Below are 27,944 nucleotides of genomic sequence, written 5' to 3'. Positions count from 1 at the left end.
CTCCTTACATTTTCTTTTAAGCTATAAAAAGATAGTAGTGGAACAGAAGGCTTTTGTACAATCTAAAGGATCTCAGTATTACAGAAAGAAATCTTGTTGACAAGTCTTCATAGTTACTGAAAACAGCAAAACACAATAGCAACTCAAACTACAGCAGTTTGCCTGCATTTATCACCAGAAAATGACTGTACAGCAGCATAAGTTGGACAGGACCCATATTTTATTCTGCAGAAACACACAGAGCTAAGCTGATGAAAGAGCTGGTTATACAGAAAGAGAGAAGGCTGGCTCCCCTGCTTTCCTTTCCCTGTGTGGTCCTGTCCCTTTTGGCAGCAGCAAGTTGATAGATTAGCTCACCACACCTTGGAGAACCTCACCCACTGGCTCAGTCTTGAGTCTCAAGCCCTGTCATGGTCTCAAAACAACAGCTTAAGTTTCAGTATACACTGAAACAAAGCCCAGATAAATGACGAATCAGAGATTCTGTGTTTACTTTCTTAGGAGGACTTTGTAGAGCAGACACAGCCACAACCATTGAGAGTCCACTCTGGATCCAAAAAGAGATTCAGAAAGAAAACCGAGACACAGTCAAACAAAAAAAAATTCCAAACATAGTCAAACAAAACTAAAACAAAGAAACAAAATTAAGATCACTGAGACCTGTTTCTTCTGATACCACAGCAGGAACTCCAGCATTGTATTTACTGGAGTATATGTATTTTGTATACAATATATGTTGTATTTACTGTCTTGTACAAACTCATATGCCACAGTCACTCCAACCCACAGAGAGTGAGGTGCATCTGACATCCCTGAGCACAATCACCTCTCTTCAAGGCAAAGTCATACAACAAGCAAAACTAACAGGAAGCAAAGGAGATTGCAAATTAAAGGCATAAAACCCCCCAACACACCAAGTAGTTTCTTTACAGATGGAAGCAGTGGTAACTTTAAACTCTTTACTCCTGTGGGCTTCAGTGACTCACAGGGTGCCACTTTGTGTAGGAAAGAGAAGGGTTTTGACATGGAAGCCAGATGTTTTAAAAGCAAGTTTCCATAACCCATTCACTGATATTACTAAAGCTTGAGACCAAAAGCTGAGTGGCCTTAAACACAAACCCCTAACACTACATATTGCCTGGGATATTCTGTAGTGAGTACAGAATGAAGACACCATGGGTTCCACTCCAAAACTAGCTTAACCTGCAGCACTTAATGCCTTGAGACTTAATGACTTCTGCGTGCACTGGAAAGCAAACCCATCTGTATCTTTGATATTGCAAGGCCTTTTGAGAAGTATTGAGGAGCTTATTGTCCAAATAGAGCTTATTCTCTAAGAGAAAGATCAAGACACTGGGAAAACTCCGCAGGGCGAGCTTAGCTCTCCCCAGCCCTCTTGACACCCCTGAGGGGAACAAAACATCCTTGGGAAGGAACAATTCATACCAGCTTGCAAGGCTTCAGGAGCACTAGGGCTGAGATACACCCTGGCAGGCTGTCACTCACGCTGTGCTGCGCTAGCTAAGCTTTGTTATCTATTGTGCTTTTCTCTTTACTTTGAGAACAGCCCCAGGAGGAGCGCAGCGCTCGCTGAGGCGAAGGCGGGACGCGCTCGGCCCTGCCCGGCCCCGCCGCCCTCAGCGCCGCTCTCGCGAGACGCCGCGGCGCGGGCTCCATATTGGGGCATCTGTGCCCGCGGCGCGGAGCTCTCGCGAGTGCAGCTCTGAGGAGCCGCCGGGCTGTGCCGCCCGCGGGGAGCGAGCTCCGCGCTCGGGCTGTGCGGGGACAGCGGCGCCGGTGCCCGCGATCCGCGCCCGGAACCGCCTGCGCTGTGCGGGCTGCACGGGGCCGGTGCTCGGGGCGGGGCGTGGGGCGGAGGCGGCGGCTGCGGTGTCGCCTGCGCCGTCCCACCTGCGGCGGGAGCGTGTCCCCGCCCCGCACGCCGGCACCCCCGCCTCGCTCGCCGCTGGCCGCACGACCGCCGGCCGCGCCTCACGGGGCCATCCCGCCCCTCGTGGCACAGCCCGGGGAGGGAGAGAGGGAGGGAGAAGGGAAGGCGGTGACAGGGCCGCGCTCGGCCTCGCCCCCCGCGCCTGTGGGAGGGGGGCAGCGGCGGCGCGGGGCGGGGCGGGAAGGCCGGCGGCGCAGCGGGGGCGTCGCTGCTGCGGGGCTGCCCCCGCCCGGGAGCGCTGAGGGGAGGGAGCGAAAGAAGGAAGGAAGGAAGGAGTCGCTGCTGCTGCTGCTGCTGCTGCAGGAGGAGGAGAAGAAGGAGGTAGTGGCGGCGCCGGTGCTGTTGCAGCCGCGGGCAGAGCCTCCCCCTCCCGCCGGGCCGGGCGGGGCGGGCTCGGCAACCGAGATGTCTCAGGAGCGGCCCAAGTTCTACCGGCAGGAGCTCAACAAGACGGTGTGGGAGGTGCCCGAGCGCTACCAGAACCTCTCCCCCGTCGGCTCCGGGGCCTACGGCTCGGTCTGGTGAGTGCTGGCAGGGACGGGGCTGTGCGGGGGAGGTGGCGGCAGGTCGCTGTCCCTCCCCGCGTTCCCCTGTGCCCTGCAGGACCCTCGGCGCGATCCTAGCAGGGCTCGTCTGACCCCCGGGGCTTCCTCTCCCCCAGCTTTCCAGCAGCAAGAGGCATTTTTCCTGCCGGGTTTCCGCGCGGTGCTGCCGGGAAGCCGCAGCCTTGCCTTTGGAATGCGGCGGGGATTGCACCACATGGCAGGTGGCTCTGAGACATTTTTGCAGGGGAAGATAATAATGTGTCGTTCCCGGCTCCCCCCCCGCCCCAGTGATCTCATATGGACAGATTTCAGTGTGATTTCTTGCAGTCAGGAGGTGGGCAGTGCAGAGGGATGGAGCCTGGTGAGCCCCCATAGCTGGGCTTTGCAGGGTTTGGCACCTCCTGTCCCAGTTTCTTTCTGCAATTTTGTTTTTATCTGGAATTTGTTGATAGGCAGTAAGTGCAAAAAAGTCTATGAGAGCTGTTTTTGTATCCCTGACCTGTAGTAGTGGATTTACAAGCACCGATATTTTCTTGGCAGTAATAGATGAACACAGGAAGGCTCGTTTATTGCTATAGAATTACTGCAGCGTGTGCTCCCTGGGAGAGTAAAGTCCTGCCGTGAGACCTGCAGAAATACAGGGAGCTTGAAGAGTTTAGTTTTTAATGCTTGTTGACCTAACCGTGTAGCCTAACCAGGCTACATGCATGTGATACAATACATCCTTAATTTGTAGGTTCTCTGCAGAAGTATGGCGGATTATTAAACATAAAGGGAGGTGCATGCTTTGCTTAAGCTTAAAGACAAGGTAGTATTTGAATAGGTTTAACTCTAGACTTTAGCAGTCATTTAGTAAAGTGTTCACAGATTACAGCCTCTTTTGGCTAAGGAACGTCTTCCACATGAGCATTCTGGTTTTTATTCTGTGTTCTTTGGTTCAGTCAAAGTGTGATCAGAATTTTGAAATACGGGTGCATAATTACATGGCTGCTTTGCTGTGGTGTCTGAGCAGGCATGCTTATATTTTTATTAACACAGTGTGCAAGTTTATGTTATGATATCAGTTTGTTACAAGGAGGGATGTATGCTGCACTCTGTGCATGAAGAAAATAAGTTGTTTTGTGTGTGGTGCAGTTTTAATGAAATACTCTCAGCTGTTCTTAACCTATTGTTACAAAATTGTTGGTAAGTTGAGCTTCAATAACATGCATTTCTTAAAATGCTGTGATTGAAGTGTGCAGATGCTTGCATTTCATAAAATTAAAAAAGGCTGGTCAATTTTGTAGCATGAATAGCCAGTATACTTGCTGAGGTGGTTTTTTGTTGTTTTTTTTTTTAATATAATTATAGAATGGTTTTGATTGGAAGGGAAAGACAGGTTTCATTTGGTGAAAGAAGGACCTTGTTGACACAGCTGATAAATACCCCTGTAAGTGTCACAGAGTTATGCAACTCCTGAAATGTAATGGGAAATTAATTTGCTCAGTGCCTTGTCCTTTGTATTTTAAGGTTGATCCTACATCATTTGCCCCACTCCTTTTTTCTTTCCCCACTCCCTACAATCTCTGTACATGTAATACTTGCAAAGTTTGTTTTCACAACCAATAACTAAAGAGTTTGCATCATGAATTTCCTGTTTTGCTGTGTCAAAACTTTCAAAGATTGTGCAACTTTGTTCAGACCAAATGAAACAGTTCTATATTGGAAGCAATTTCAGACATGTGGCACAGAGTCTTTTTACAGTCCATGCTAATGGCTTCCTGTATGTTCTTCTAAAAATAGTTTCCAGAAAAGATACAGTGATATGGAAAGTATGTCAGAATTAAAAAATTCAAGAAAACAGCAAAAATCTTTGCATATTTTTGGAAGTTTATGAAGCTACAAGTGGTGGTGCATATTATTTAGGATATTCCTGCAATGACTTGTTCCACTCTCTGTCCCTTTCGAGATCTTTTTCTCTTGAGTAAAAAGTTACCTAGTTTCGTTTGAGACTTGGAGTTTGGTGTATCTCTGTTGGGATAGTAAAGAGTGGTGTTTTAACAATCCTTAAACAAAATGGTTAAATATATTTCCATGTATGTTCATTGCATTATTATATTCAAATGTAATCAAATGCTCTGTTGTTTATTTAGTCGTCAAAACAAGGCATTTGAAAATAAGGAATCTCTAGAAAGTGGAGGGCAAAATGAATAAAAAAGAAGGCATTAAGCTGGCAGATGAGTCATTTAGACTGTGGGGCTGTTGGCTGCTTTAAATGTGTTGTGAGTATGGCTTGGAACATCCTAATAGCCAAACCTGAGCATTGTGGAGTCAGGGATGGAGGGAGAGGCATTTTCTGCAGGCAGCCTGAGCCATGTGCCTGGAGTGAGAGCAAACGTTGGAAGAATGAGGTTCAAACGGCCAGCTCAGGTATTTTTCCAGACTCATTTTTTAACAACCAGAAGTGTTGAAGATGCAAATGGGGATTCAGTTCCAAAACTTTGGGAAAAATCCACATATATCCTCAGATTTATTCTCACTAAGTCGCGTAACAATTGCTGTGGCATCTGTTGTATGAAATGCTGTTTCATTCATTCTTGCAACAGTTCTGTATATTTATACAACATAGTCTTTTGCACGGAAAACATTTTGTAACCAGGCCTACATTGAAAGAAAGGGTTCCTGATATATCCGTGCTGTAATATTTCACGTAAGGAGGAGAGGGGCCTAGACAGTACAACATCTTGCAGTGGGAAGTTGCTGAACAGAGATGGGATTGATTGGTGACTCACACTTTAGTTGGAGGATTGCTTCATTTCTTGCGTGTGCTGCAGGGAAGTCTCGACTCCTGGCATTAGTTCAGCCAGCTCTGAGCTAAGCAAAATGGTGTTTTCACAGTTTTTGCCATCAATTTCTTAAATGCTGTGAAGGACATTTGGTATCCTGTTAGTTTACTTAGTTGTTATATTTTTAGCAGCTGCTCTTTGTTGTATTGATGCCTTTGTAAAATAATGGGCTTGGTTTAATTGCTTTGCAAGCTATCTGAATTGCCTGAATTAATTTGGAAAGAATTGAACAGCCTCAAAAATCTTGCACGAGATTTTTTTTTTAGCTTCTTCTTTTTTTTTTTTCAGACTGTCAGGTGATACAGCCCTTCCAAAACCTGTGATTTCTTCCCATTTCAACCCACAGTTGCACTAACACTGAGTCTGAATTTCCCAGATACAGAGAAATGCGATGGATTTAAGACATTTTAAAACATTAGGCTCCAGAGGAAACGAAATAACCCTAAATATCACCTTTGCAGAAACAGCTCCTCCGTGGATTTCTTCTAATCCCTTATCAAAGCCTGCAAGTGCCTCCAAAGCTTGCATGTGCTTGGAGGGACAGGTGGCTGCTCCTCCAGCAAGGTGTGGTAGATGTGTGAGGAGTGATAGGAACAGAACTGTAGAACTGAGTGGGATGAAGCAGCCATACAGGAAGGATTGGCAGAAGATGTGTGAGGAAGGGGGAGTTGAGTAGGAGAAGGGCAGCACAGAAAAGCTGTGAGCAGAGCTCTGAAAGTGCTAGCAAGAGGTTTAAACTTTATGGGAACTTGGAATATTAAGAAGTGGAATTAGTCCTATATGAGGACTAATATATGAGCATATGAGTCCTACAGGGAGATTTTTATTGCAGCTTTCTTAGAAGCAGAAGCTAATGTAGTACAGAATAATAAGGTTTGCAGCTTTTATAGTGTGTTGGGAGGGTAATGACTGAAATGCAGGTACAGAAGTGACTGGAGTCAATAATAAACTGTCAGGTACTGTGTTTTTGTGACTGGGGGTGCAGAAATTCATTTCAGAGGTACCACTAAACAGATTTACTTAGCTTGGGTGCTTGCAGAGGCACTAGCAATGAGCAGCATACTATTTAGTAAAATAGCCTTTGCACAAAAATTAACATTCTGATTATCTGGTATTTAATAAATTATGCTCTTAAGTAACTTTGTGCATATTTTAGTTCCTTAGACTGCTTCAAATATTACTTCTAAGATCTAATTTGGATCACTGGATAGGTTGTCTAAAATAATTATTTTCTTCTACCTTCTGTGTTCTGGATTCAATTCAGGTTAGATCAGAACTGTAATTTTAGCTCCCTTAGGGTGAGGTGGATGCAGTTCACTTGCCATAGCTCAGTGCTATGTAAGAGGTTAAAAAAAAGTGTGATAAATTCTGAATTTGTGCTGATCTTGTTTTAAAAGGGATTTAAAACTGTGGATCATGCAATTTTTTCCTAATTGGGCTTTAGCTGAAATATGATCAGTGTAATGCAGCTGTTTTAAGTCTATGATGAAAGGCAGCTTAGTGTTCTTTAAAATGTTCTCCAACTGACAGCTGTTCTGTGGCTCTGCAGGAACCATTAGCCAGTTATCTGTATTGGCAGAAAATTACTCAGCATGATTTTATCTGTGGGGAAATAGTCTTTAGGCCTCAAATATGATCAAACAGTGTTTTGACTTTAAGAATAAGTCTAGATTGTGAATGTGCAGTAATACAGAATTTTCTTTCCTGGGCTTGTGCTGTTAAACCAGTACTGCTGATTGTGATTCCCTTGGAGGTTGTACAGCTACTACAACAGCACAGTGACTTGATTTGACCCCCAGAAATGTAATTAAAAAGAAAAGAAATTGAATTTCATCTGGATCCTGAAATAGCTTGTGTGTGGTGGCTCTGAAATCTCGAAATCTTGAACCAAGGGAGAATTTTGACTCTGGAGCTGTGGAGGTGGTTGAGATGCAGGGGATCCTCTTCTTTGCAAGATGAAAGAGTTCCTGGTGTACATTGCATTTTGTACCTGAAATGTTTGAAAACTGGTGAAGATTCATGACTAATTTATAACAGCATGTGTTGAATGATGATGACTATTCTTATTTTCACTCTAAGTCCTTGAAAACATCTGATGTATCAGTAAAATCCTGACATGTAATTTCAGGCAGAACTAGGGAGGTTTGTGTATTGCAAGATGGTGAATTTTACCTGAGGCCAAAAAGAAATTGAATGCTACATTTCATGAAGTGTTGCAGTTTAAGTATTCATTTTTCTAGTGGTGTATAAAAACTTGACAATTTGAAATCAACGTTCGAAAATGAATGCTTAATGGCTTCTTTTGTCTACTCAGGCTGAGTGAGGTGTAAAGGATGACTTGCATATGGAAGTAGCTGCTAATGGGTGTTTTCTGAGGCAGTGTGATGTACTTGAGTAACTCAGCTCTGGCAGGTTGGTGCTCCTGTGACCTGCTGTAGCTGTGCTCCTGTGAGTTTTCCAGAGAGCTCTTTCCACTGTGTGAATGCCCTTTATAGAAAGGGAGATGTTCTTCTTCCACTGTGCACAGTGGGTTTTTCCATTCCCTGGCAGGGCCTGGGGGAAGGGTCACTGCTTTTTAGAAGGGTGCTGGTGTTGTGTTTTCTATTTCTCACAAACTTCACTTATGAAATTCCTTGGAAACTGAGCAAATTTGAGATAAGGAGTCTTTTTGCAAGTTAATTATTGGTGGTTGCTTTAAAAGTGACAGCTGCATTTATTTCAAATAGCTCCTTTGGTGGGGTAGATGTTGTGAGTTGCAAATGCAATTGTGGGTTTATTCTAGGACTACTCTTGTGATTTGTTTTGAGTTTCATTAGTTAAGCTTTATATTTCACACTTTATAAATATGTAGCATTCCTTTTTGCTTGATGTTTATTGAGGACTAGTGCATACTGACTTTTAAATGCAATCAGGAGTTCACCTGAATCATAAATACAGCAGGAAAATCAACCAGTATTGTCCTTGTATGACTTCTTACATTCCATACTTTCCCCATATTTGTTGTCTTGAGTCAAGTGTTGATTTCACATCCTCTTTCTCCTCCTTCTTCCTCTTGGACAGACCAGAGCTTTTATAAGTTGCATAAGGAATTAATTCAGAAAATACAATTTTACAGTACAAAATATATAGGTGTGTGTGTATATATATGTTTTTAGTTACCAAGTAGGATTAGCTAAATCCTCGTGGACTCCTAAGAAGAAATACTATTTGTATGTGCAAATTCTCTGCTAATGGGAGAAGTTTTGGCTGTGTACAGCTAGGTATCATTTATTCACATGCATTATGCACAACAGAACTTCGAGGTTGGATGTGATTTACCTAAGAAATTTAATTTCAACTTCAAGTATGATTCACAGCAGTCATAACTGATTTTATTAAGCACAAGTCTTGGATTTTTGTATGAATTTAAACCATGAAAGATAGTGTTTCAAGCACAGCATTTTGTGATCAAGTGAGGCGTATGAAAGTATGTTTAGGAATAGTGATAGTATTTACAAGTACTCTTCTCTCCAGAGCTTTAGTGCATAATTATGTTTAAGAGCACTTTAGACAGCAAAGTCATAAACATTTCCCTTTTTTTCTACAAGATTTCCCTTTACTGTGTGGACAAGACTCATCTTTTAAACATTTTCTGCAGAAACCAGCAGTTGTGTAAATATGTGAGGATTTTGGGTGGCGGTGCAGGTCATGGACCAGGATACCTAGAAATTATTTTCACTGCACAAATAGTGTTGCCTGTGACTCAGTGTCTAGATAGTTCTGTCTAGAATTGCCCAGTGTGGATTTGAAGGCGTTTATAAAAAATTCATGTTGATAATCTGGTTACTCTGTGTTGCAGTTCTGCCTTTGACACAAAAACTGGTTTGCGTGTGGCTGTGAAGAAGCTCTCCAGGCCATTCCAGTCCATCATCCACGCCAAGAGGACCTACAGGGAACTGCGGCTGCTCAAGCACATGAAACACGAAAATGTGAGTTCAGGGAGAGGGTATGAAGTGCTTTTCTCAAGTTGGACTGAGCGTCCATCGGGATTGCATTGAAATATCTTGTTGCATATGGTTTTTTCCTAATGCTAAATGCAAAGCTTGCTGTAGTCCAAGGGATTGTAGCTGTAGAAAATCATGCAGAGTAACAAAACCAGCCCCCAAAAACCCCACAGTAATCAATTCTGTATTAAAAAAATCTGAATATTTTCTAGAATAATTTTGAAATTACTATTTAGCAAGTTCATAGGGATTTGGGACACAGATGGTGTCACTTGCATTCTGTTCACTTGTTATAGTAAACTGCAGTTTTTGTTATGTTAAGCATTTTTTTTAAACAAAGAAAATCCCTAAGTTTGTTTTTAGTGTCTTCTGGAGGGTTTTAAATTTTTTCTTTGGCTTGCATGTGTCAGTAAGTTGTGAAGTAGACATTCACTAGATTCCTGTGGGTAAAGTAGGGAAGAAAAAAGGGTGGTGGTGAAGAGTTGGAAATTAGATGGTTGTTCATACAAGCCATCCACTTAAATCATCAACAAGGAAAGAAACCAGAAGGTGACAAATGTTATGCAGAACTATTTTTTGATAAAACTTCATTTGGTATAGAAGACAATTGCCTGACCAGTTTTTTCTATGTGTGACATCAACATGCCAACATATTTATATTGCATGGTGTTTGGAGCAAATTCTATGTGCAGTGGAGCAAAAATTCTCATAACCAGCCCTTGGAAGAGCTGTCAGAATGTCAAGAAGAAAGGAAGGCTTTGATTTCTTTTGTGCCAGCAAACGGACTTGGCAGAAGAGAGACTTTTTGGACGTGAGCAAAGCTAGGATGTTTACCTAACACAAAAAGCCAAGCAAGCATAGTCTCACTGTAAGGATCTCCTTGGCTGGTCTGTTCAGAACTTCTGCTGTGGCAGCAGTGGTTGTGTGGTATGGCTTGTAACCACTGCAGTCAGCAGCTGGTATGCCATAAATCATCCTGATGCTTCTAGTGTGGCTCACATCACTGGAACTTCTGATGCATGTGTGTGTTACTGTCAGTAATTCTGCCTGTGTGATTGTCTCACCAGTAGAGGTAACTTTTGATCCTGTTTAGTATCCTTAGAACTATCAAATGTTTTGAGTTGGAAGGGTCCTTCAGGTCATGAGCTTCAGGTCACCCCCTGCCATGGCAGGGACACCTTCCACTGTCCCAGGTTGCTCCAAGCTTTGTCCAGTCTGGCCTTGGACACTTCCAGGGATCCAGAGGCAGCCACAGCTTCTCTGGACACCCTGTGCCAGGGCCTCCCCAACCTCACACGGGAGAATTTCTTCCAAATATCTGAGGTAAATCTATCCTCTTCCAGTGGAAAGCCATTACCCCTGGTTCTATCACTACCAGCCATTGGGAAGAACCCCAGTAGTACCCAGGAGTTTTTTTCCTGGACCTTTTCTCATAGCTGAGAAATTCTTCAAATAGAAAAGCTTTGATTTATCTATTGACACACACAGAAGAAAGCTAATAAGGTTAAGCAACAAAAATTAGCTTGTGACTACAACTGTCCAATGTTTAATATTTTTGATTGGCATTGCAAAGTGCCTATTAAGAGCCTATTAGCTTTAAGAGTAAGGAATAAAATAAGTAATTTTTATAAAGGTATCTTTATATATTTTATCAGTTCATCATGCCATAATTTATCTGTGGAAAGTTTATCTAGGTTGTGACTTAAAAATCATGCAGATGCAGGGATAATCAGAGCTGATTCAGGCAGGTATTTTAGCACTACTGTCCTGACTATTCAAATTTCAATTTTGAAGAAAAGCATTTGGTTTTGTGTGGCTCAGAACACACCAGCAAATGTGGAAGGTGTGATGGTTTGAGGTTTCTGTATCCTGTATCTAGTTCATGATGATCTTGAGGAAGCAAATGGACCTGCAGAGCACTCACGTGTGTCTGCATTAGGTTTTCAAGTTCCAGGAGGCCTCGTTAGCTTGCATAAAGCACAACACTGAACAGATGGAAATGAAACATCTACTGCAATAAGTACTTGTATGCCTCAAAGGATCTTAGTAACTGCTATAAATATATTTCACAGCTTATCTCTGTACTGTTTCTTTTCTAGGTGATTGGCTTGTTGGATGTGTTCACTCCTGCCAAATCACTAGAAGAATTCAATGATGTGTAGGTAACTTCTCTTAAGATTGCAACAAAATGTCTTTTGTATCTCCTTATGCCTCCCAGATTATGGCAGAAATATTTGCCTCTTTAATTTGTCTGCAATCATTCACAAATAATTCTGAATTCCCACACAAAGATATTGTACATCCTAAGCTACTGGACTTGTCAGACTTGATCACTTGCTGTGGTTTACTGCCCAGTGCATTTGGGATCACTGTACTGATTTGCTACATTACTTAAAGTGTCACGGTCTATGTTTCTTTCAACAACGTGCTTTGGGACAGTCAGCCCTGCTACTGGAGATTTATAAGGAATTTTTATCCTAATCCTATTCAAGAGATTGCTTCATAGGCCACGTGTTTGCTTTTGTTCACAGGTACTTGGTGACACACCTCATGGGAGCAGATCTGAACAACATTGTGAAATGCCAGAAGCTCACTGATGACCACGTGCAGTTTCTCATTTACCAGATCCTTCGGGGACTGAAGGTGAGTGTCCCCATCCTACCTGCATGGTGACAGCTCATCGTGGGGGATGGAAGTTCCTGGTGAATATTACATCCTCAGTCATTCAGATGAGTACATAGTGGGGCTTCTCTAACTTCCCTTAAGTATTGTAGGATAACCTTTTATTATTGTTCTTTCACTTCATACCTCTCTGGAGCTCTGCACCAGTAAGGTTACCTATGATTTTTGTGTTCCTCTGGGCAGAGTCTGGAGAATGATGAACTGTGGTGCCCTTTAATCTGCTCTGGCTATGAATTTTCCATTTCTTCAGGTTTGTTTACTTGTGTTGTTCCACTCGGGTGGCAGCACTCCTGGGTGTTCCTAAGGAGAGGCAAAATGGAACACCCACCTGCTTGAAACCCACAGGCACTCAGTTGCTTCCTTCTGCAGACAGACTGTAACATCTGAATTGTGTGGGCTGGGCTAGTGCAGTATTTTCTAGGGAAGAGATGAGGAGGTGTCTACTTGGACTGTTACATAAATTTTGTCATTTTATTTTGCAGTACATCCATTCAGCTGACATAATACACAGGGTGAGTATTTATTCTATGATTGTTTCCTGTGCTGAAACAATGTCTTTAAAAAATGAAGCAGAGAATTTTACAATGTAGTGCCAAGAGAACAAAGAAAAAGATTTCTGAGAATTATTTTGGTTAAGTAGTAAAAAGATTGAACAGGGGAAGTGGTTGTCAGGATCCATAATTTCTGTTCCTTTGTGAGACAGCTTTTCTATTAAATACACCTATACAGCACCAGTGTTACAATAAGCCTTTATGCATTTTTGTTTATATGTGACAACTCTAAGGACCACAGAAGAGGTATCTGACTCTGTGATAAAATAATTTACCCAAAGTTAGTATTTACACTCAGAATCTGTATTTTTATCTGCATTTACATGTTTATCTACTTCAGACTCGTGAAACAACAAATATATACCACTGTTAATGCTGATGTTTAATTTTTTAGGATTTAAAGCCTAGTAACCTAGCTGTTAATGAAGACTGTGAGCTAAAGGTAATGTAATCACAAGGTCTGATTGGTTTGACTGAGATTTGAGTGAGTGCCATGTGAATGTCCCTTGCAACTTAAGTGTCAAAATAATCCCTTTTGAAAATACTTGTGTAGAAAAGTAATAATGTTCATCCCAGCTGTTGAAGGTTGTAAGGATGTGTAGATAAATGTATGTGTTGCTGTGTTTTTAGTGAATCATCATGAAAGTGAAGAGTTAACAGCTTTAGTTTGTGTTTACTTGTTTTGGAGACAAGATACTCAGACACAATTCTGGTTGTTGAGTCCTACGCTGTTCTAGCCTAGTGCCTTTTCACAGGTTGTGAAATTTGGTTTCATAATCTGTTTTTGCAGCTCTCCCACCTGTTCTCTCCCCAGTTCAGTGTTTTCCTGGTTGTTTGTGCTGGGTGGTTTGCATTGTTCCCCTGCAGCAGTTGTGTGCTCTGTGTTGCAGATCCTGGATTTCGGCCTGGCGCGGCACACGGACGATGAGATGACAGGCTATGTGGCCACCCGGTGGTACAGAGCTCCTGAGATCATGCTCAACTGGATGCATTACAACCAGACAGGTAATGCCTTTAGCTAGCACAACACTTCTCTGTTGAGACAAGTTTTTGAATTGTGGGGGGGAAAAAAAAGAGGTTTTTCCCTTGTCCTTGCACATGCTCCCTTTCATTTGATTGCATAAGTTGGCACTCATGGTGATTATGCTTCAGAATTAGTATTTGAACCAAAGTCTGTCAGATGGAAGTTAAGTATCATCATGATAGCATTCACAAGACTTCTTTAAATTTGAACCTTTGAAACTGCAATCAGCAAAATATTGTTGGCACTTAGCCCTTGCTTTTCCTAGCACAGTGGTTTTTAAAGTAAGTGACTGGAATGTAGCTGGTTGAGGAGAATGTCTGGAGTTACAGTGTGAGGAAATGATAAAAAGTGTATAGCTCTCCCATCCTTTCCTGTCCTGTTAGCCCCTTCTGCACAGATTTATCTTCCTCACACTTTGCAGTATCTTCCCTCCAGCAATATTTGCAGATCAGGCACAGAGAAGAAAATCAAAGGCTGAGAACAGTTCTTGTACAGGAAAGCTTATGCATCAAAGAAGATAATGTGCTACCCCAGTTCCATACATTACCACCTTTCCTTTTTTTTTTTACCCTCTTGCATGTATATGGGCTTGTCTGTATCTCTAATATAATAGTTGGTGGTTGTGTGGGTAGAATTTATGCAAGGCCTCAAGCAAATCCATTCCTCAGAGTCCTCTTGGACAGGTTGCTTCCTATTTAAATGTGTAGATTCCTCTCCAGCTCTTTGGTGTTCAGGTCGTGTTATACTCTGGAAGGAAGAGTTGCCTGATCTTGAATTCTGTTATTTGTACAAGTTTTGGATGACATAGAACAGGATCAGTTAGCTTGCAACGTCTTTCAGATTGCTTCAGTGGCATGAGACTAGTTAAGGATGGAATTGTTTGATTGGATTGGGGGATTCTGCTGAGGCTCTATTTATGCATCGTGTTTTGCTTTCTGTTTTATTTTGTTCAGTTGATATTTGGTCAGTGGGATGCATTATGGCTGAACTGTTGACTGGAAGAACATTGTTCCCTGGCACAGACCGTATCCTTTAGAAGTAATTTATTTTTTTAAGTGGAAGTTAAATCTTCATTTTCATATAATTGACAAGAAAATAAGTTCTGGGTTTAGTTACGGCCTTTTGTTTGTTGGTTTGTTTTTAAATTAATGGCTTCTTTTACTGACAGTACAAGGAGGTGAGTCCTTGATTTTGCTCCTTATTGTCTGTTGTCATCACTGGAGTTACATACTGTTTGTTTCTGGGAGTAACTTTCCTTTAAGTTTATTTAAATTTATTAGTTTGTAGCTAATACTTGCATGGATGTCTGCCAAGAATCCTCTCATGCTTCAGGTTTCTAGCAAATGTGAAGCATCCCTTCTGGCCTCTCTTCTCTTTATCCTGGAGGTATCCTGGCTCTGAAAGCAGTGGGTTTGCAGATTCTTTAGTGCCAAAGTTCTCATTATAATTGCTCTCAAATGTTTAGCTTCCATTTCCATGCTTGACTGTAAACAGACTGTGAGCCTTATTTCACAGGTATGAAAAATCAAGCTTGAATAACATATTTTCAAATTATTTTCTTTTTTCTTTTTTTTTTTTGCCCCCTCAAAAGTAGACTGGGTGGGACACTTGGGCAAATTTGAGAGGACTTTGAGATTTGGTCATAGTTTCCCCAGGAAATTAGAAGTGAGACTTGATGCAAATTGTTACACTTACAATTTTTGTTCAGCCACACAAGATTGGGGGTGTAATTTACTACTGGCAAGATTTCTCATTGCCTGGAAATTTGGCTTTCATTTGCCAGAGAAATTACATTGCTCAACTTTTACCAAAGTATTATTTCAACCACAGTTTATTTACTTTAATAACTTTTTTATTAATTTAGTATTTAAGTCAGTTAGTTCAAATATATTGATGAAAAGAAAGCTGGTGTTGGAATTGCTGCCTTCTGTTTAATGTTACCTCCAGAAAGCATTTGGATTCCAAAACTCACTCCTGAGGAGAAGGTTCTTATTACAGCTTTCACTCAGCTTCATCTCCCTCTTCTGTGTGCTTTAACTTTATCCTCTCTCTTCTTTTTCTGCTTGTCTCCATCTCATAATTTCTCTCTAAATTTGTTGAATTTGTTGTACTCTACTGTGTAGTCATCTCTGCTGTATTTTTCTGTTGTCAGAGACAGAAGCTGAATTCAACAAAAGCTGGTATATTTTTATCAGTTGATTCAGCATGTGTAGGTTGGTTTGGACAGATTTTTTGGTGGCTTTTAAGAGAAACTGAGATATCAAGAATTGTTCATTCAAACAAAGCAAGTCTTTAAGCTGTTGCCATTATTTGACCCTAGCAACAGTGACAGTTTAGATTTTAAAGAACTTGAACTAAAATACTTGCTAATAGGATTTGCAGTGTGTAAGAAATGCTGCATGGTTTTGATTTATTTTGTGTATTTTATGAATTGAAGAAAACTGTGATCTTCCAAGTCTGAGAAGCTTTTTCTCCAATTATGTTCGTAGCTGTAAATTAAAGCCACTAATATCTGCAATGCAAAATGTTTACTTCCAAGATATAATTTGTTTGCCTTATCATAATAAGGCACTTCACTAATTTATATCTCCCAGCAGGCAGATGCTTGTGATGATTTACCTTAAATGCCCAATTTCTTTTGCAAATGGCAGTAATGCTTTTTAATTAAATGCTTTTTCTGTTCTGAGTTGCTTGGATTTAAGAAAACAAAGACCAAATCCTTTCCCATCTCAGACAAAACTTTGTTCTACTGTAATTCTTACAGTCCTTCTGTGTGGTTCTTTAAAAGCACTTTATTTGTGCTTTTTGATCATGAGGTTAAAAGAGGAGCAGGGTTGGTTCTGAATCTTATTTATGCATGGAACATTTACCAAGAATTAAAAAATTACATAGAAAGGACCCAAGCTGTCAGCTTTCACTCCAGTTTTGCTCACATCTAAAGACGGCAAACAGAATTAAGATAACACTTCTAGTTTCTTCCTGTCTTTAAAGTCTTTATATATGCATTATTTTAGGAGAAAGTTGAAGGAGTTTTCTAGGTTTAGATCCCTTTGGGTGGTTCTGGGCTCTTAATAATTTCATTGTACCCACAGATGTGCAGAGGTCCTTGTTCCTCCTGTAGTGTCACTGCACAATTGCTGACCTACTGACTTTGGAATTAATATTGACATGAATAATTCAAGGTATGTTTGCCTTGCCCCTAGTAGCCAAGGATGTGGTATCTCCAAATCCACTGGAGTTCTAGAAAATTCCCTCTGCAGTTGGAGGCAATGTCACTGTGTTGCTGGGAACTGCTCCTGTTTGACAACTGCAAATTTGAAGTTCTTCTTGCTTTTTGGTCTCAAGATGTAAATTTTCTCAACTGTGTAGCTTTACATTTCCAAAATTAGAGTGACAGAATATGTAATGGCTTCTCAGGATGATCATCCTCCTGTTCAGATGATTCTCTTGTTTGAAGTGTTGGTCCCTTTCACCAAGGATTTAGGAGAAATGGTGTGATGTTATTTACAGTCCAGCACATATTTCTTTATACAGCCCAGAGATGCACTTGTTCAGTACAGGTAAGCTGTAAGTTCATTTAATCAGGTAAGTAATAAAGTTGTACTTTGAAATTATGATTTTCAATGCTATCTGTGATGATTATGCCACTGATAAATTAATGCTGAGTTTAAACTTCTGAATCTGTAGAGATTCTGAACACAGCTCTCATTGACTTAAAGTAAGAACTGAGGTACTCTTAGGAGAAAACCCTGTGGTTAATTTGGGTTTAGCTCTGCAGGATTGCTGCAGTACTTCCAACTTACAACTGAATGTAAGGTAATTGAATTACTCCTGGTGTAATCTATGGGTAGCAGTATTTGGATGAAAGATGGATTTCTAATACTGGTAAGATCTCTGCCAGGAGGTGGAGAAGGGGATCAAGATTGTGGGAAAGAAGTCAGACCAAAAAATGATGTAATGAGAATCAGACTCCTTCAGGCATTGGAGTCTAATCCTTGTGGGTTCCTTCCAGCTCAACATATTCTGTGATTCTGTGAATGTGAAGCTTAGCTGAGGCTTTCTTTTTGGTATTGTTGTATCTGTCTTATGCCAAGATCAGTTTCTGTTAAACACATATACTAAATTTTTACAGCTCTTGTACTGTGAATGATTCATACAAGTAAGTAGGAAAGTTGACTTTGTTTGACAATTTGACTTGCATAAAATCATACAAAGTAAAAATAAGAATATCTAGATTTTTCTTGTACTAGTTTAGCTTTTTCTGTATACTTTGACTGTGTTCCCTTAAACTCTGAAGAGTGTTTTTATTACTATTTTTTTCAGTAGTATGAGACTTCCATGATAACTAACCAGTCTGAAATTACATATTCTTCTGATGCACCTTATTCTTGCTTGTGGTGGCAGCTAAAACAACTTTCAACTTTGCTTTGCCTGGATAAGCTCTTAAAATCTTGTGAGATTTGCTGCTGGTGGTGATGGCAGGTTTTTTCTGAATTTTAGAATCCCTCATCAGTCCTTGGGAAGTACCTTGAAGGTGGAACTTGGGCTTTGCATGCTGTGCTTTTCCTTCTCCATGCACATGTGGTGGTGTTTTTCTTCTGCTTTTTACTTACTAAATCTCTTTCCTGTCTTTGATTGCTTATGGCTCATTTCTCTGGGATGTGATGAGCCCTGGAATTACAGGGTGCTGCACTTCAGCAGCTCATAGATGACAGGCCTAAAACCAGAAGCAGGGTTGGGTTTTGGCATGGCTGTGCCAGTGACACATTCTGGCACTTTTTTGCTTTTTCTTCTTTATCTGAGAAGAATCTTCCAGTAGCAAACAGGGTAGCAATATTGTTGGCACACCTGTGCACAGGAGTTTAAATGCCTTTAAAATAACTTAAATATTTAAACTGAGCTTTGGCATGTGAGCACTCAAAAATTTCCACTTCAGCTGTTGCTTGCACAAGAATAAGTGAAAGATGTAAAGACAGTTTTAAGTAGCTGTGAAGAAAATGTAATTTAAATAAGCCATTTGTGGTTAGTAGAGTGCCCTCTGCTAATTCTCCTACAGCAGTAGATATTCTGATTTCATTTTAAGCATTGACAGCTAAGATTTAGAAATTCAGCTGTGCTAAATCCAACTATATATTGGATTTACTCTTAGGATTTGAGTGTTTTAAGTAGCTAGAAGTTTGCCAAGTAGCTTGACAAGTGAAAAATTAGTTCAGCTGTTCTGACAAAGTGCTATTTCCAGGGCTCTTAATTTGATATATAAAACTTTGGTCTAAAGTTGACGTCAAAAGATTTTAGCAAAGCATTGGTGATTTCCTTCATATATAGTTTGCCAGTATTAGAGGAACTCTGAGTTGTTGTTTTTTAGGTTTTTTTTTTTTAACAAGTTGAAGTTCCTGTAGTACTCAAATTTAAAGATACTCTGAGAAGGAACTGCAGTTGTATCTTAAACCATCAGGAAGGTATTGATCTCAGAAAACAAGATTGTCTAAAAGAAAAATATGTAACTACTTTGGTGTAATTTTAAAGGCAAATATAAACATTACAGACAGTCTGAAATCCCTGTGGAGAATAATTCAGGGAAGAAAGGAGATTATGCATTAATGGCTTTAAAAAAGATGCTTTGTGTCTCCTTACTGTCTTGAGATTTAGACATTAAATAGTGTCTTTGATAGACTTTTCCCCCTCAGTTGTATGTTTTGTCACCTAGGCCTTGTTAAAGAGGACAGCTCGGACTGACCTGTGGCCTGGTGGGAACTCTGCTTCTGGTAAAACATTCTTTCCATCTGCAGTGTTCCAACCTGAGAGTTTTCCACAGAGACAGATTAAACCTGAGCCCATGTTGTGTTTCTCCCTGCTGCTCCAGCAGGTCTGTAGGGCCAAAGGGAGGTGCAGGAGGTTTGATCCCCTGCCCTGCTGTCCCCAGGAGGTGCCAGGGCAGGACCTGTGCCAGCTGCAGCAGCTCAGCTGCCCTGTGCCCAAGGTGCAGTGATGCTGTAGGGTACAAGCAGAGTCCAATCATTTCCTTACCTTCTGAGTTTTAGAAGTGGCTGAATTAGCTTGGAAGGTGTTCACTAAAAGCCTTGATTTTCTTCTTAATATGAGTTCCTACCCTTTTCAGCCTTCTGCTTTACTTCAGCTGTCACTAATGCAACCTAATCCTGCTAACTGCAGCTTGGTGTGGGGCCTGAGGGGGTGAAGGGAACATGGAAACTGAACCTTTACCAGTGGGGCAAAAGATTTCTGCTCCCAAATAGCTCAGAATGCAGTGCCTGATTCAAGGCATGTGGTGTATCTGTAGACAAGATGTTCAATCTGTCTGATACAGAGAGAGCTGAGTTATATTCAGTTGTAAACAAGAGGAATGAATATGATTTGCCTAAAATAGCTTTTCAGTCAAGGCCTTGGCAGGAATTAATTTTCAACATTAATAGGGTGATGTGTTGCGCTTTTCATTTTGATTTCTCCCAGCATTTTCCTTTATGGTCCATCATTAGATATTGATCAGTTGAAGCTCATTTTGAGACTCGTTGGAACCCCAGGGCCTGAGCTTTTGAAGAAAATCTCCTCAGAGTCTGTGAGTTTACACTTTGATTGTAATATCTGCCCTTTCAGAAGTCCCAAATCTGTGTGTTGTTCTCCTGTAGTCTTATCTGTAGTATGTGTTGGGATTTATTTTCTGTTATTTTTCTTCCTTTGTAATTCTTTGCTCTTGGATGGCTTTAAGTTCTTATGCTTTGTGTATCTGGTCTTTATTCCTCTTACCTCTGCCCATGGTATGATTTCATCCTTTCATATTCTCATTTTACTGCTTCGTGACTTTTCTCTGAGTTTGTGGGTTTATGCTTTGTGATCTATTGTATGATCAGGTGTTACTGGGGAAGGATTTTTCACAGCTAGGAGCTTGAGGCTTGTCTCAGTTATTATTTCTCCAGATTGCATACTCAGGGATCTTTTTAAACAGGAGCAGGTGTGTTATCCTCTAGACACACACAGTCCCTTCTGTACTGTGATTAATTTCTGAAACACTGCTACCACCATCTTGGTTTTTGTAGCATAAAATGCCTTTTAGGTGCCTTTATGTTCCAGGGCACACAGTAGAGTCTGCTGAGCCTATAAACTACTCATGCTGGGTAGGATGTTGCTGTGTGGAACAGCAAAAAGCTTCCTGCAGTTCTCTTTTGAAGGGTGACCTCTATTTTCAGCCATACTGCCACTTGCTGTGCTGTACTAATCTGGAATTGTGAACTTGTGCAAAGACAGTGTGAAATGGCCTTTAATTCTACCTGTTCCTGAGGGTGGAGTGAATACAGTCAGAGCCAAGGATTAGCAGGTGAATGCACAGTGAGCACTGAGGTCACTGCTGTTTGGGAGGTGCAGCAGAGGATCAGAGCTGTGGAAAGTGGTGATAAGATTATGTTGTGCTGCAGCTTAATGTTCTTGTAGCAGTGACTGTAAATACAAATGTGAGATTAGCCCTGAATAACACCTGCTGAAGGTAGATGTGCAGTGCAAATTGGGATAAATTGGGCAATATCCCAATTGGTGAATATCCCAATTTAAAAAGCCCTGGGATGTTCCAGTTTTGGACAGGTTAGAGCTGAATAATCCAGATTGATTTGGTTGCCCTGTGAACTGACCTTAAGGCTGCTTTGGTGTTTGAAGTACAGGGGATTAGCAAGAGATGTAAGCTGGAAGGTTGACTAAATTAAGCAAAAGATTAATTTGCATATGTAAGTTGAAGTGAGTATTTTTTTAAACTATTGTTGCACAATTGCTCTTACCCAGGTCTGAAACAAGAGTCCGTTAAAAAAAAAGCAGTAAATACTGTTTCTACTGTTTTTTTTCCATTGTATGGGGAAAGCAAAACTCTTAAGTGTTTGATGGTTTTTAGTGTGTCACTATAACAAATTCTGGGTTTCTGCTGCATTACTTTACTTACTCTCACTTTCCCTGTTCACTGATATCCACTAACTCTGTTTTATGCAATGCTAATGTTTTTTCTAATTTTGCATTTAATGCCTTCTGTCACCCAACCCACACGCCAAAGGGCACTCAAAGCTGTTCAGAAGGTGTCAGTTGTGAGCCACTTGCACTTTGCACCTCAAGAAAGTTAAGCACTTTCTGTGCAGCAAGGAAAAAAAAGCTGGTAACTAGTGCAGAGAGTACAGTTTTTGTTTCTGTTTTAATTTCTGTTCCTTTTCCTGAAGCTGTGTGTAGCTGCAGCAGCACAGGGATGATTTTGTGGAGTAGCCTGTGATGGGAAATGTGAACACAACCTTGTTGTAGTGCAATGCTCTTACACTGGACAGAAATACTTTCTGTACTGGCACTTACCACCTGAGCAGTGACTTCCCATTGCTTTAAGTGTTCACTGGTGTAATTGCTGAACATTTCACAGGTAGTTGAAAAAAAATTAGTGAACCCTGCCTGTGTATGGCTTTTGCCTTGTGGTTTGCAGGAGAGATGCTTTGTATGCAACTGTTTTCTGTTTGAAATGGTTTTTGCACTGTTTTTAACAAAGCCCTTGACGAGGCACTTAAGATATTAACCAGCTTCAGCAGATCATGCGTCTGACGGGAACGCCCCCTGCATATCTCATTAACAGGATGCCCAGCCACGAGGTGAGATCTGAGCAGATGAAGGGGTTTGCAGGGCAGGGCTTCACTCAGAGTGTTCACCACTTCTGGAAATGAAATGCTTGCATGTGGCATGGGGTGGGCAATTAACTACCTGCTCTTCTGCAAGATTTTTGTACTAAATGAAGACTTGGACAGCCACAGACTTGTGAGACTCGGGAGAGCCTGGATGTGAGTTGGTTTTGCATTGTGTGCTGTGTTGTGCAGCTCCCCAAGGACAGCGTGGTGCACCCAGCCTGGCTGGGACACCAAGCAGTTAGCTCTTGCTATACCTCTTCGCTTTTCAAGTAATGTCAGCTCTTCCTCTGTCTTGAGTGACTTAGTTGGGACAGGATAATGCTGATGTGCTTAGTGTCAGAGTAAGCAAGGAGACAGACCATAATAACCAGTGCTTCAGGATGGTTGAAAATACTTGGTCTTGGTGGCTGGGTATTGTATGATACTTCAACAGAGCATTTATTTCCACAGGCGAGAAACTACATTCAGTCTTTGTCTTACATGCCGAAAATGAACTTTGAAAATGTCTTTATTGGTGCCAATCCCCTGGGTAAGACTTGTTTATTACATGTTTTTCCTGAAACTGAGGTTAGCATGTCCTGTGACACCAAGATTCCCAAAGCTCTGTTCTGACTGCAGAAGCAGCACAGAACAGGGTTATGTTTATGAAGTACCTGTGGGCTGAGGGTGTAAGAGGAAGAAATTGTGGATGGTGGGTGGGTCCTGAGAAACTATGGATTCCTCATACATGCTGGGCTTTTAGAAGCTTTACATTTCAGAGTGCAGTCCCACAGCTCATGTGAGAAATGCTGTCTGTCTGGTGCTCTTGCAGCTGTGGACTTGCTGGAGAAGATGCTGGTCCTGGACACAGACAAACGCATCACGGCCGCTGAGGCTCTGGCCCACGCCTACTTCGCTCAGTACCACGACCCTGATGATGAACCCGTGGCTGACCCCTATGACCAGTCCTTTGAAAGCAGAGAACTTGAGATTGAAGAATGGAAAAGTGAGTCTGGGCTAGGGGAGAGAGCCAGTCAGCTTCTTCTTGTGGTTAGAGAATCATAGAGAACATCCTGGGAGTCCAACTCCTGGCTCTGCACAGGGGTCTTGTACAACCTCAGAATCTCACCCTGTCCCTGAGAGTGTTGTCCAAACTCTCCTGGAGCTCTGGCAGCCTCAGGCTGTGCCCATTCCCTGGGGAACCTGGGCAGTGCCCAGCACCCTCTGGGGGAAGAACCTTTCCCTGATATCCAGCCTAACTCCCCTGACACAGCTCCAGCCCTTCCCTGGCTCCTGTCACTGTCACAGAGAGCAGAGATTGGTGCCTGTCCCTCTCAGATCTTGATGAGTCTCCCCTCAGTCTTCTCCTCTCCATCCCATGAGCTGTGATACAACTAAGCTGTGATAATTAGAGGCACAAAAGAAGGTGATAAAAATGTGAGCATCCCGTTGATCCTGAGGTCCTCACACTGAGTGAATCTTCCACATGCTGGGCACATATTTAGCATAGTCCCAGGTAACTAATTACTACTAGGAGCAAATAAACATAACTTTGTTTTCAAACTTAGTCACATCTCCTCAACGCTCCAGAAGTATCTTTCATTAGTCTTTGAGAGTGGTGTAACCATACTTTTCTTTGTCTTAATTAAACAATATTTTTTGTTTAAAATAGTGTTAGAACATTGAAGGTTGTTGCAGATTTTCTTACATGAAGGTGTGTCTAGCACTGCTGTCACAGTCCTGCTGCTAAGTTTCTGTTGCACTTTTCCCCCCAGGCCTGACTTATGATGAAGTAATCAGCTTTGTGCCACCCCCGCTTGACCAAGAGGAGATGGAGTCCTGAGAAACTGCTCTCTTCTGTTTGTCCCACTTCACTGTGAAGGGAAGGCCTTTTCATAGGGACTCTCCAATTATCGTTCAAGTGCCTCATCACAACAATATTCTCCTTAGTGGAGGGGTTTTGTGTGTGTTGAACTGGGGAGGGAGGGGGGAGGGAAGAAAGCTGAGTCTATGTAAACATGCTGCATGCTCTTGTATTCTGTGTACAGCCTGGGGCAAGCCTCTGGAGACCTGTTCTGACTGCACTTAGTTCTTCCAGAGTAACAGTGCACCACCAGTTTGCACTGCTGGGGCAAGGTGGGCAAGGTGACATTTAAAGGTTTGGTTGCAATCATTGCCATTTATCAATTCTCCTACAACTGAGTAACCTCAAAATAATGAAAGTTGGTTTGTAGGCTTAGAGAGTCCTCTGTTTTCTTCAGGACTGAAGGTGGGGTTGAGGGATGTCCTTGTTCAATGCCAGGTGTGATTTACATCCACATCTTCCTGGTACTGCAGAGTGTAGAGGCCTTCCAGTGTCTGATTCTTGGAACGCGAAAAGATGTTTGAAACTGTAAATATGTTTGTGCCTTAAATGAGTGGGGAGAGAGGGGAAAGAAAGGCTGGGGTGGAAATCTGACCCACTGTTCTCGAGGGTGAAGGCTCCCAGGTAGCCAGGCATGAACTCGATGTAATTGGGAAGTAACTTTCTGAGGCAACAACTTCAGCCCCTGGATTGGGTATTCCTGTGTTTTTCCCTTTCCTCCTCCTCTTGTTCTGACACTTCTCAGCATTATCTCCCAGGAGACAGAGGTTGGGGAAGATCCTTGCTAGCCACACGTTTGTGTATTCTGTTCTTTAGAAGGTGGTGTGTTTTTGCATGTTGTATTTGTATGTGCATGTAGAGCTGCTTGATTTTTGTCTTTACTTTTTGGGGATGGCACTGGGGGCAGTTCAATCGTCAGTGAAATGTTTACTGAGTACCTCAGGCAGTGCCATGAAATCACAGCACCCTTCCTCCTGTGCTGCAGCTCCTTGTGAAGTACCTGCCATTCTAGAGGCTTCAGCGAGGGAAGGATGTCATATCCAGCATAGAGAAACATGCACCTTTTCCTTTGTTCTGACCTTCTCTCTGCAGAGGAGGAGGAGAGCTTGGGCTGGAGGGTTTCCTGTGAGATCAAGTGTAAAAAATGTTCTTTAAAGAAATTACTATAGTATCTTGTGCCAGAACTTAAGTTATTTCCTGAAAAGATTTTTTTTTTTAGAAGTATTGGAATCCAAAGCAAAGAAATAAGCATGCATAAACACACAATCACCCTTTCACTGTCTATATCTATAAATACAAGTATTTATATACATAAAACTAACATTTACTAGAAGGTTTTTTTATCCTCTCACATAAGAGCTTCTTGGCTATTTCTTAGCAGGTTGATCTCTGCCTGAGAAAACATGAGAAAGGGAGTATGTTTGAATACAAACATGGTTCCAATATTTTGTATTTTCCAGGACTCTGCATGAGTGAAGTGCCCAGAGTTAGAGACTGACAGGAGGGAGGTTGCTCAGCATGTTTGTGTGCTCCATCTGTAGCCGGGGAACTCAGGAGCCTGATTTTAGGGCTTCTGGAGGAAACATTTTTAGACTTTAATTTGTTGCAGGCATCCTGTGTGGGCAATGTACCAATGTATGTGAGGAGAAAGGCTTTTGCAGTATTTTGTATTCTTGTTACCTGTGGGGCAGAGAGTGTTTTTGTAGTGTTTCTGCCCCATGTTTGAAGAGGCAGCACAAAGGGATGGGACGTGGGTGACAAAGCCATTGATTCTTCCCAGGCTACTTCCCAGCAATCTCTTCAGGCCAAACACTTAATAAAGGTCTGGGCTGAGCTGAAGAGAGCAATTCTGTTGTGCTCTAGGATAAAAACTCTCCTCAGCCCAACAAAACCAAGACAGAAAACCTCCCTTTTCTGCTGGGCCAGCAGTCTGGGTGTTCAAACGAAAATGTAGATAGACTATGTAAACCTACAGCAAGATTATTTTTATCAGCCATTTTATGTGTAGATGCTACAGTGTGATTTCATGCAGAAATATTGCTAAAGATTTTTAAAAACTATCGGTGTCGTGTGTGTGTGGGTGTGTCTGTGTGTGTGAGTGGGAATGGTTCACTGGAGTCTGTCCTCTGAGGGAGCCCATGGGGCACAAACTCCCTGCTGCCAGGGCTGTGCTGCACCCGAGAGAAGAGTTTCTGCTATTTTGTTTCTATCCATGGATTTTGCTGTAATTGGTTATGCCAGATAAGATGTCACAATACCACTGGTTAAAAATAAAATCTATTTTTCAGATTTACTGCACTGCTGGTACTTGGAAACCTCTTGCACTGAAGTGTTGGGTTTTAGCATGGTGTGATTTCTCCCCTGTGATGGTTGGGGTGGGGGACAGGACCATGACTTGATGGCTGACTGCTGATGTGGAGCTTCTTGCCCATGTTTGTCCCAAGTGAATTCTTTGCTACAAAAATAACTTGAGTGTGACCATGAGTACTGGACCCAGGAAAACCCCCCAACTTTTATTTTCTGTTTAGTGCAGGGAAGCACAAATTCAACACAAATAGAACAGACCTGGACCTGGGACCCTTCCCCAGTAGTACTGAATTGTGCTTGTTTGCTATTTAAAAGGGATTTTTTTTTTCCTCTTAGCTGCCGTCTCACTGGTGGTGGAAAGCTCTGTTCTTCACACTGACACAACCCTGAATCACGAAGTTCTAGGCTTTAGTGAACCAAGGGAGGTGGTGTTGATCCCAGTCAGGCAGCTGATTTGAGGAAATAGAACAGTGCTGGGGGTGTTCTCTCAGCCCCATGAGGCTTCCTGTTCACTTCAGCTGTCTGCTAGCTTGAGGAGAGGGGAAAAAAAAAGCCTAAACAGGACCAGTAATTTGTTGTTTGGGATTATTTTTTTTCTCCCAGAAAACAAGACTTAAAATTCCAGAATGTGCTCAGTTACAATACATCGTGGTTGGCAAAAAAATACTTGAATCAGTGATAATTGAATTGGGAGGAAAAAAATGAACTACATCTATAAAATCAAATGACTTAACTCATGATGCTTAACAGTCAGTGTGCAACACTTGCAAATTGCTGTCCAACTGTGCTCCAGTCAGTGATGGGGCCATCATGGGGGAAAGAATATGCTGGGAGTTTGGGTAGGCCTATGGTGAAATGGTTATTACTAGAAGGGAAGCATGGTCAAAATTGTAACCCTGATTGTCACTCCCAGCTGTATCTAGAGAGTGCCTGAAGAAGGATTTTTGGGTCATCCTACCACTTTTGGTGAACTTGGCAGAGTTGGGCTTGTGGTTAGACTTGATGATCTTGAAGGTCTTTTCCAACCGAAAGGTTTCCATGATCCTAAAGTTTCCTGGTTGATTTGGTCACTGTAGTTAACTCATCTCAGACAGCCTAGACATGCCCCAGCTATTTACGACTCCCTAATTGTGTGCTGATTACCTGCATGTGCACAAGGAGCTGAGCAAGGGTTGTGTTCATCAAATAACCAGGGAGTTACACGTTTGCTTGAGGAGCAGGAGGCTTTGCAGTGACACCTCTTGCTCACAGGTGTATTTACAGACCCAGCCAAGCCATGGTTTACTTCCTGGCTGTGCTGCTGCTGCAGCCAGGGCTGATTACACAGATACCATGAGCAAGGTTCAAACATTGCCACAGTGCCTTGTCCTGGTTTGTGTTTTATGAACAGCAGACTCTGCTGTGGCTACTTGAAGAACATAAGAACGAATGCAGTGGTTGCACAGAATGCAGGCACAGTGAATTTTCCCCAACCTCTGCTTGTGTTTTTTCTGTAGGGACACGTTTGCAGGTGACCTGCATGGAAGGAGCAGAGGCTGTGGGCAGGGTGGAGGGCTGGTGGGGAAGGACACTGTGCAAG

The 27,944-nt window shown here is 42.0% G+C and overlaps 1 protein-coding gene across 2 annotated transcripts; it reads left to right on the top strand.

The window, feature by feature from the left end:
* The first annotated feature begins 1,787 nt into the window (after positions 1–1,787).
* Positions 1,788–26,351, top strand: MAPK14 (mitogen-activated protein kinase 14). Of its 2 annotated transcripts, none has more exons than XM_085083227.1 (12): positions 1,788–2,472; positions 9,160–9,289; positions 11,404–11,462; positions 11,836–11,947; positions 12,469–12,498; positions 12,932–12,979; positions 13,428–13,542; positions 14,515–14,586; positions 22,103–22,182; positions 22,666–22,744; positions 23,027–23,200; positions 23,970–26,351. In XM_085083227.1, exons 1-12 carry the CDS (start codon positions 2,357–2,359, stop codon positions 24,035–24,037), a joined length of 1,083 nt encoding a protein of 360 aa, XP_084939353.1. In that variant the 5' UTR covers positions 1,788–2,356; the 3' UTR covers positions 24,038–26,351. The 2 variants fall into 2 exon arrangements, with proteins under 2 accessions (XP_084939353.1, XP_084939352.1); XM_085083226.1 differs by lacking the exon at positions 22,103–22,182 and adding an exon at positions 20,056–20,135 and having other exon boundaries at positions 1,795–2,472.
* The last annotated feature ends 1,593 nt before the right edge of the window (positions 26,352–27,944 follow it).

Source organism: Lichenostomus cassidix, chromosome 26 (assembly GCF_008360975.1).
Source record: "Lichenostomus cassidix isolate B80296 chromosome 26, HeHo_3.0, whole genome shotgun sequence".
NCBI lineage: Eukaryota > Metazoa > Chordata > Aves > Passeriformes > Meliphagidae > Lichenostomus > Lichenostomus cassidix.
Note: the sequence above shows the minus strand (reverse complement) of the source record. Positions and strands in the feature narration are given on the sequence as shown.

Coding starts and splice junctions, on each gene's coding strand:
- MAPK14 (XM_085083227.1), top strand. CDS start 2,357: ATGTCTCAGGAGCGGCCCAAGTTCTACCGGCAGGAGCTCAACAAGACG. Junction 22,745..23,026: donor TATTGGTGCCAATCCCCTGG/GTAAGACTTGTT, acceptor GTGCTCTTGCAG/CTGTGGACTTGCTGGAGAAG. Junction 23,201..23,969: donor TGAGATTGAAGAATGGAAAA/GTGAGTCTGGGC, acceptor TTTTCCCCCCAG/GCCTGACTTATGATGAAGTA.